General features: G+C 44.4%; 2 protein-coding genes across 3 annotated transcripts; both read left to right on the top strand.

Annotated features, from left to right (window-relative positions):
* The first annotated feature begins 313 nt into the window (after window positions 1-313).
* Window positions 314-2143, top strand: LOC140992208 (transcription elongation factor A N-terminal and central domain-containing protein). 2 transcript variants are annotated; one of them, XM_073462494.1, is made up of 2 exons: window positions 314-381; window positions 777-2143. In XM_073462494.1, the coding sequence occupies exon 2, from the start codon at window positions 782-784 to the stop codon at window positions 1730-1732; it is 951 nt and encodes a 316-aa protein (XP_073318595.1). In that variant the 5' UTR covers window positions 314-381; window positions 777-781; the 3' UTR covers window positions 1733-2143. The 2 variants fall into 2 exon arrangements, with proteins under 2 accessions (XP_073318595.1, XP_073318596.1); XM_073462495.1 differs by having other exon boundaries at window positions 356-381; window positions 724-2143.
* A 2016-nt stretch (window positions 2144-4159) lies between these two features.
* On the top strand, window positions 4160-8344 carry LOC140992073 (ras-related protein Rab-9A-like). The gene is made up of 3 exons (XM_073462311.1): window positions 4160-4261; window positions 6326-6365; window positions 6750-8344. The coding sequence occupies exon 3, from the start codon at window positions 6808-6810 to the stop codon at window positions 7411-7413; it is 606 nt and encodes a 201-aa protein (XP_073318412.1). The 5' UTR covers window positions 4160-4261; window positions 6326-6365; window positions 6750-6807; the 3' UTR covers window positions 7414-8344.
* Window positions 8345-9139: the final 795 nt, after the last annotated feature.

The raw sequence follows: 9139 nt of genomic DNA, 5'->3' as shown, positions 1-9139 counted from the left end.
AACTGCAAGGCCTTGTTTTTTTGAGACAATAAGAGATTTAACACATCGCAAAGCATCTAGAAGGATAATTTTAAGACTCTGGCTCACATTTTTGATCTTCATTTCTTAGAAAAACATCAAAATAACAAACATTTGATGAAACAAAGTGGTGTTTCTCATGTCAAACTCTGCTGTACTCCAAAAATATGTAGTTCCTGAAGAGGAAACTTGCAGCAAACTTAACCCAAACCCATCATGATCACACTGGGGTGTCCACTTCCACGAGGCTACAGCTCCATCTAGAGGTGGCTTCAAGCTATTTCCTGTTCTGGAAGACAAATCCAACATGGCTGCTCCCATGAAGACGTCTGTGGTGTAGCTGCAAAACATGAAGAAGCTCAGGTAAACACACACAAACACACACGAAGGAGGATAAATCGTAGAGTTGAGTTTTGTAGTCCCATAAAACATTTCTGGAGCTTCACAGCATTCTGAACAGCTGAAGTAGATGGAGACTTGTTTTAAAATGTAAAAAAAATGGCTCCAAGTCTTGAAAACCAAGTCTTCAGAAGCCCAGAGATCCCAAATTGAATTGAGAAGATGCTATTTCCATTCATTTTTAGGCCTAACAATGATTTCTGCTTTTAAAAATGGTGTAAATGAAGCTCCAGAAATGTTTTGCGAGCATGAAAGTGAGCAGATAATGATTGAATTTTCATTTTTGGGTGAACTTCTCCTTTAAAGATCAGGCAGCTAGATGTTATTTTACACTTAAGGTGCCTCACGTCTCTCTTCAGCCACCATGGATGCCGAAGAAGTGGTCCGCTGTGCTCTGCAGATAGAGAAATCCGCAGCAGACAGGAGCTACGGGAACATCTCGACCCTCCTCGGTGACCTCGATAAGCTGCAGGTCACGGCGGAGCAGCTGGAGACGACGGACATCGTCAAAGTTCTCTACAGGCTCCTGAAATCCTGCTCGGACGACGGCGTGAAGAAGGCGGCGAAGGGCTTGTTGTCGAAGTGGAAGAGGCAGTACAGCAAAGATGGACGAGGTCAGAGGGAGGATCCTGAGCGTGGAGGGGTTTCTGATTCCCACGCTGATCCAGAGCTGACATGTGACAGCAGGGAGGCGAGCGTGAAGTGTGAAGAAGAGGCTAAACATGGCCTCCAGACTCTTCCTCCCCCTGCAGGGAGCTCATCTTCATCCTCTAACTTCTCCTCCGTAAGATCTAAATGTGTCCAGCTCCTCCTCGCCGCCCTCCACCCTGAACCTCCTGATCAAGGCGAGGCCTCGGAGCTGGCTGAAAACATCGAGCAGCACATCCACGAGCTCCACGGGTCCAGCCAGATCAAATACAAGGCCTGTGTGAGGAGCAAGGTGGCGAACCTGAGGAACCCTAAAAACAAACACCTCCATCAGGGCCTCCTGAGCGGCTCACTGGCCCCTGAGACCTTCGCTCGGATGTCGGCGGAGGAGATGGCGAGCGCCGAGCTCCGGCAGCTGAGGGAGGAGTACTCGTCCCGCGGCGTGAGCGAGAGGCAGCTGCCTCGAGGGGTCGAAGGGACGAGGACGCAGAAGATCCGCTGCAGAAGGTGCGGCGGGTCGGACTGTGAGGTGACGCAGGTGTCCAGGGGGGCCCTGTTCTTGCCGGCCTGGGTGAGGAGTGGCGGCCCGGACGAGGACGCGATGACTTTTGTGACCTGCAGCCGGTGTGGACAGCAGTGGTACCACAGCGGCTGGAACTGCCTCTGAAAACTACTTTTCTATCATAAATATACAAAAAATACAGCAAATATTCACTTTTCTGTCATAAATATACAAAAAATACAGCAAATATTCACTTTTTGTCATAAATACATAAAAAAATACAGCAAATATTCACTTTTCTGACATAAATATATAAAAAAATACAGCAAATATTCACTTTTCTGACATAAATATATAAAAAAATACAGCAAATATTCACTTTTCTGACATAAATATATAAAAAAATACAGCAAATATTCACTTTTCTATCATAAATATACAAAAAATACAGCAAATATTCATTTTTCTATCATAAATATACAAAAAATACAGTAAATAATCACTTTTGAGCAGCTGTAACTGGTGCATTTTCGTCATTTTTAATCGATTTAATGAAATAAAACTGTCGCTGATGAATCTTTCTGGTGATTGATGACTTATCACTTTATCAACTAATCACTTCTCTAGTCGTTTTCTTGCTCTGACTTCAGTGTCAACATGTTATCATTCTGTGTCACCTCAGAAACTACTGAAACAGTTGGATCGAGGCTGGTCGAGGAGGCTTTGTGCGACCTGTGCTCGCTGATCTGTGCTTTTTAAACAAGACTTTTAGAGGATGCATCGTCAGGACTCAGTACTTTAAAGTGAGTTCAGCTTAAAGCTCAGACTGTGTGATCGCTGCCCGTTAACTGCAGACTGGAAGACTTCATCGTCCTGCTGAGTCACTTCCCGTCTCCTTCACTTCATCCATACTTACCGTCGCTGATTTAACCTCTCAGAGGAATAAAAGTAAAACCCCGCCGCCCTCACTTTTGACCTCGCTAATGAATAATTAGTGTCTCCTGCTGCACTCATTGTAAGTCATGCTCGGTATGAACACTGAGAAGAAACCCTCGCCACTTATAATATCCCTTTCATTTGGCTCCAAGGGATCCAGTGGAGGAGACATGTGACCTTTTAGAGAAGCATGTGAGTCAGTAATCTGCCCTCTGGAGCAGCCTCAGGCGTGGATATCCCATGGTGCATCGCTTAGTCGACGTGGCACAGTTTCTCAGTCGGACGTCATTGTGACGTCACATCGATGGGGCCGAGATAAACTGTGGAAATCACTCGCTTTGAGTTGATTTGTGGCTTTTTTTGACCCTGAACGCTGAAGCAGCGACCTCCAGGAGGAAGACAGAAGTGTTTTGTTTGCAGTTGACTGTCTGCACGTTAGTCAGATGAACTTCTGCTTTCATCTCACATGAACGTGAGTCATTAATGTGACTGGAAACCACAAAACCTGTCAGTTTCTGAACTGAAAGGTGCGTTTTATTGAAAGCACAAGCCTCAGATGAAAACTCAGGGAGGTCCACAGATAAAATCCCCTGTAACGAAAGTCCCCCTCGTCGTGCCTCCTCAGATACGGAGCTGTGACATCACGTCAGTCAGATACAGTCGGAGCGCTGCTGCCGTCTGTGTCGTGTCTCCTCATCTTATCTCGTCACGGTGTCGAGTTGATGCTCTGCTGCCACTGATGTGTTCACAACACACTGCAGGCAGAGGGAACAAGCTAGAGGTGGTTTGTGCTACATTAGAGCAGGTAGTCAGCTCTTTTAATTCAGTGCTTCCTCACATTGAGTTCATACTTTTGAGTTAATATCATAATAATGACTTTTAATCATATAATTTCAGCTTTTATCCTATAAAAATGACTCAATGTCTCATAGTTTTGACCTTCTTTACCATAATTATGACTTTTTCTTTTACAATTTTGACCTTTAATCTAATAATTATTACTTTTATCTCATCATTTGGACTTTATTTACCATAATTATGACTTTTCAGCTCATGATTTGGGCTTTTTATCTCATAATAATGACTTATCTCATAATTATGACCCTTTCTTTCATAATTTCGACCTTCTTTACCATAATTTTGACTTTTTCTTTTACAATTTCGACCTTTAATCTAATAATTATGACTTTTATCTCACAAGTTCACACCTATGGCTTCATTTGCTTCTGCACAGTTTCCATTTTTACTATTACTTCCCAGTTGTTTCTTTCTTTCTTTTCAAGGCAGAGTTTTCTTTTCTTTCTTTCTTTCTTTCTTTCTTTCTTTCTTTCTTTTACTGGCGGAAACATGTTTCCACATCTTCACCCTCATATTTCTTCAGTCCCACATGTCGGGGACTAACTTTCCTGATGTAGGTTGAATATTTTACATGTTTTAAAACGGATCCCATGTTAAAACGACCCTGTGATGCAGTGAGTGTATACCTGCTCCTCATGTAAAACAGACAGTATAGTGATGTGAGTGTATACCTGCTCCTCATATAAAACAGACTGTGATGAATGCACCCTGGCTGGCTGCTGTGGTGCGTTCAGGAGCGCCTGATGAGCGGAGGCGTGACTCTCGGGTCATATGAGCGTCATCAGCGGCTCCGGGGCCAGAGAGCAGCGGGGACACCGGAGCGCCGTGTCACCGGCTGACAGCAGCGCCCTGCCGGGATGAATGAGGAGCATCTCACCGCTGCCACCTCCACACCGACAGGTACAGACGCTGCGATGGCGAAACGTGAACTTCAGAGGCGATAAATCACTTCCTGTCGTTTTTTTTTGTAAAGTCGTGTGAACTGTTAGCGCGCCCATTATCGGACAGCTAAAGTTTACGATAAAGCTTCCATTATCGGACAAACCCGCATCAGCTTTGATTTTTTACACATTTCCGTCAACTTACAGACGGCAGCCAAACACAAGTAGGCAGACTGCGAAATTAAAGCATGTTAATTAAAGTTTATGCTAATTTTGAGGTGATTAAGGCGTCTGTTTCTAAGTTAATTTCATGCTAGCTCACTGAAATGAGTCAGGGCGAACCTGCTGGGTTTGCCCGAGCAACTACAGTCACGGTTAGCTAGTTATGTTGTCTTTTTGTTTTGTGTCATGTACAACCACGTCATGCTCTTTAATACATCTTAATATCTTAAATAAAAGCGGTGAAAGACGGTTGAAGTGTTGGTGAAGAGGAATAAGGGGCGAAAACACGGGGTTGGGCTGCGTGTCCGAAAATTGACCTAACGAGTGGTCGCTAGCTAGACACTGCAAAAATATGATGTTGTAGCACAAAAAGCGCATGAATAATCATTTTAAAGTATACACATGTATTGTATTTGTAGCCGATTGTTTGCTAAGATCACTATGAACTATAAAATATTATTTCCAATCGCTGTTACACCTGACAGCTGCTGTTTTACGTTATTAATGCTTAAAACCTCATTTATTTAAATGGAGTACGTTATTGGCTCACTCTCAGCTCTCATTTCTCTGACTGTTTCTGCATATAAGCTCTTAAACATGACTGGAAACATTATGTTTTGTAGGTTTTTATTCAGATCACGTGTTTGGAGGAAGCATGCAGTACTATTACAAATGACCCAAAGAGCAGCCATCTCTGGAAATAGTAGCATTCACATGACTTGTGTGTGTGTGTGTGTGTGTGTGTGTGTGTGTGTGTGTGTGTGTGTGTGTGTGTGTGTGACTGTGTGTGGCCATTCATCCCTGCTTCTGTTTCTTTGCCACTGTGTTTTACAAAAATGTTCATATTTCCCCAGAAGTACTGACAGGAGCAGCAGCACCGCAGTCTGCTTAAAGGTCACCAGGACAAAGACAGCATTTACCCGGTTTTTGGATCCTCTGAGCTGGAAATGTTTATTGCAGCCAGTTCACGTGACGGAGCTATCAGCCCCTCATTCATCTATACAACTCTCTAAAGAAGACTAACTTCTCCTAACGAGCAGCGGATACGGCCGGTTTGGTCGTAATTGGCTGCAGACTGGCAGATCGGCTCACATCGTCTTTGACGTATGTGATAGTAAACTGAATGTTTTTAGGTTTTGCGCTGTTGGTCAAGTAAAATAAAACACTTGAAGACATTATAATGTGTATTTTTTAAATCGATCAATCACGAAAAAGGAGAATAATTAGCAGTTTGGACATTATGATGGCTGTGTTGCAGAAGTTAGCCAGCTAGCCTCGGCACGTCTTGGTCCAAAGCCCCCGTCTGAGCTTCCAGCCCTGACCACTATCTGCACGGCTAACTGAGCTAACTGGCTAATGGCAGCAGTAAACTGAATATCTTTGGACAGAACGAGACATTAAAGGACGTCATCTCGAGCTTTCTGGAAACACTGATCGACAACGACTGATAACCGAGAAGCTAAGCTAGCTAAATGTGCCGTCTGCTACAAACTACAAACACATTTCAGGGATTTTTTTATCCTCGATATATAAACGTTGTTTCTCTCAGCTGTTGATCCTGTGACATTGAGTGTTCACTGATGGATGAGCTGATCTTTTTCACGTCACGGCGCTCCTCCTCGCCTCCAGTTTAAACCCCCTCTTGTTAAGATATTTTCATCCCGGAGATTTGTTCTGGTATGTGGGAGGAATGACGGCCACTTAGCTTAAACCGGTATGCTAAGTATGCGAGTGTGTGGTACGTGATTAAATGTGCGCTTAAATCCTCGCTTTCCTCAGCAGCTGAGCCTGAGTGGGTGAACTCCTTCGGACACTCGCTGATCCGTGAAGTTAAACTCTCCCTGTTTCTCTTTTTTTACAGATTGTTGACAGGATGACGTCCGTGTGCTGCTCATAAAACAGTGAGTTCAACGTCTCTCTCTGTTGTTGACCATGTTGAATCGCCGCTTGTGGTCCTGTGATCGGCGTCCACGTGACGTACGGCACAAATCATTTCATGCAGAACATATTACACACAGTGTAGGAAGGTCATTAGCTGCTAAATATAATGAGTGGGCCGCGGATGGTTAATAGGATTAGCCAGCTGACTGACTTTTATAAGTTCTCTGTGAGGGAACATGTAAACAGCTGCTGACAGGAAGTGAAAGTGATCGAGAAGCAGTTTTATCTCGAGCTTATCTGTGAGGACAAAGGTAGAAAACCAATAAAGTCATTTCAGAACAAAATAGAGGCCTCAGACTAAGTACTAGATCTGTAAGTCTGTTGCGTTGCTTGATGCTCCTCAGGTGAAACTCTTCCTCGCCGTCTCCAAACATCAGCCTTGACCCCCGCTTCTCTGCAGCCATGATGTCCAAATCCGCCCTCCTGAAGGTGATCCTCCTGGGCGACGGCGGCGTCGGCAAGTCGTCGCTCATGAACCGCTACGTCACCAACAAGTTCGACTCGCACCTTTTCCACACCATCGGCGTGGAGTTCCTCAACAAGGAGCTGGAGGTGGACGGCCACCACGTCACCCTGCAGATCTGGGACACGGCGGGTCAGGAGCGCTTCCGCAGCCTCCGCACGCCTTTCTACCGCGGCTCCGACTGCTGCCTGCTCACCTTCAGCCTGGACGACGGGCAGAGCTTCCACAACCTGAACAACTGGAAGAAGGAGTTCACGTACTACGCCGACGTCAAGGACCCCGACAGCTTCCCCTTTGTGGTGCTGGGCAACAAGCTGGACGTGCCTGAGCGGCAGGTGTCGGGGGAGGACGTCCGACAGTGGTGCCGGGAGAACGGCGGCCACCCGTACTTTGAGACGAGCGCTAAGGATGCTACGAACGTAGCGTCGGCCTTTGAGGAGGCGGTCCGACGGATTCTGGCGTTGGACGACAGAGCAGACCACCTGATCCACACCAACACAGTGGACCTGCAGAAGAAGAGTCCCCCTGACCCGACCTGCTGCTGAGCTCAGTGTGACTCCCAGCAGGAGCTCATGTGACGCTTCAGCTGCGTCTGAGTGCTTCATGACTCTTGAGAAAGAGGAAGTTCACTGTGATGCCCTCAGATTAACTCTTGAAAGTCATTTTTCAGAACAAAATGGACATTTTTGTGCCAATATTTAGCATTTTTACTGCACAAGGGACACAAACTGTACACACTCCGGTCCAGACTGTATTTGTATGGTTATATACAGCGGACAGTGGGCTCTCTGCAGGTTTTAAAGAGTTATATGTGGTCAGAGACGCACTTCAGACGTATAAGAGGTGGCTGTAACCGGCTGATGCCTGTGATTTCTGTGGAAGAAGCTGAACTACATCACCTGAAGCAGCAACACTTCTCTAAACACACTTTTCTTTGTAACTGTCAGAAGGGAAACAACAGTCGATGACGTCGCTGATGCAGCTGTGGCTACGAGTCGTAGCCCACAAAAACAGAAGTCCCGTTTCTGTGCAACCATGTTTACAGAGGAAGGAGTGCGATTGTCCCGGTAACACACTTTAATAGTATGTGATCAATTAAATTATAGACAGGAGCTCTCAGTTTAACCAATCCCAGCGTCTCTGTGGTCAGAAAACAAATGATTTTTACTTACTTGCTCCAGATTCACAGGCTTTGTCACATGATTAACTAGAATTAGTCGTTATTAAATCATTTTTTAAATACTTTCTGTTCTGTCAGAGTGAAAACCAGACACGTGAAACATGTTGATTTGAAAGATGGTAATACAAATGATGGTTTGTAGCTGGAGCTGCTCACTTCCTGTATTTAAGTCTCTTAAACTGTTGTAAATGACTCTAATTACGCTGCAGACTGTATAATCTTCATTAGCTCTGCCTAAATGACTCCCACCTTTTTTTTTACACTGGTAATAAAGAAGCAGCCGACGATGAAACTGGAGGAAAATCTGTGTTTTGTGTCATTTCTTTTACTTTGAGGTGTAGTACCGTGTTTGGCCACAAGGCTGCGCCCACATATTAGAAGACATCTCATGTCACACTGATGTTGAGCTCCAGCATTTAATAGTGATCCGAGGAGGAAGAGAGAGACGCCCACACGGCTCAGAGCAAAGTGAACTCACCTGTGTGGGCGTCTCACGGAGTATTTTAACTCCACGTCCTGATTTATTTTTCTTTTCCAGGTCAGATTTTCATATCGACACAACTTTTCTCGCAAGTGTTCTGACGTTTATCTATTAAAAGTCTAAAAAGCAGTAGAAAAAAAATAGTACAGTTAGTTTTGTGGGTCAAATAGATTTGTTGGAGAGCAGTCAGAGCTGAAATGATTCAGTGGTTAACGCGTGATTGACTAAATTAATTATAAAATGTTATAAGTATGTTTTTGAAGCAGAAACTTCAAACATGTTCGATGTTTTCACCTTCGTACGTTAAAGAAACTGAGGATCGTTTGCGTGTCTTCACAGATTGTTTATATTTTTAACATTTCTTCACGTTTTATCGACCAAACAAAAATAATTAAAGGAAATAATCTGCACTTCCTGTTTTAAAGCTGTTATCGCTTTGATTTTGTTACTTCCTGGACGGCGCCAAGTGACATTTTCACCTGTTTTCCTGCCTTCATGCTAAGCTAAGCTAGCCGGCTGCCGGCTCTAACCACTGAAACATATTCTCCAAAACTATTTCTTTAATAAAAGTTTGCTTTAAGATGTTAAAAGTCACTTTTTGAAACAAAAA

This window comes from Pagrus major, chromosome 24, assembly GCF_040436345.1.
Source record: "Pagrus major chromosome 24, Pma_NU_1.0".
NCBI classification, from domain to species: domain Eukaryota; kingdom Metazoa; phylum Chordata; class Actinopteri; order Spariformes; family Sparidae; genus Pagrus; species Pagrus major.
Note: the sequence above shows the minus strand (reverse complement) of the source record. Positions and strands in the feature narration are given on the sequence as shown.

Bases quoted from the DNA above. Each gene is read 5' to 3' on its own strand.
- LOC140992073 (XM_073462311.1), top strand. From the start codon at position 6,808: ATGATGTCCAAATCCGCCCTCCTGAAGGTGATCCTCCTGGGCGACGGC.
- LOC140992208 (XM_073462494.1), top strand. From the start codon at position 782: ATGGATGCCGAAGAAGTGGTCCGCTGTGCTCTGCAGATAGAGAAATCC.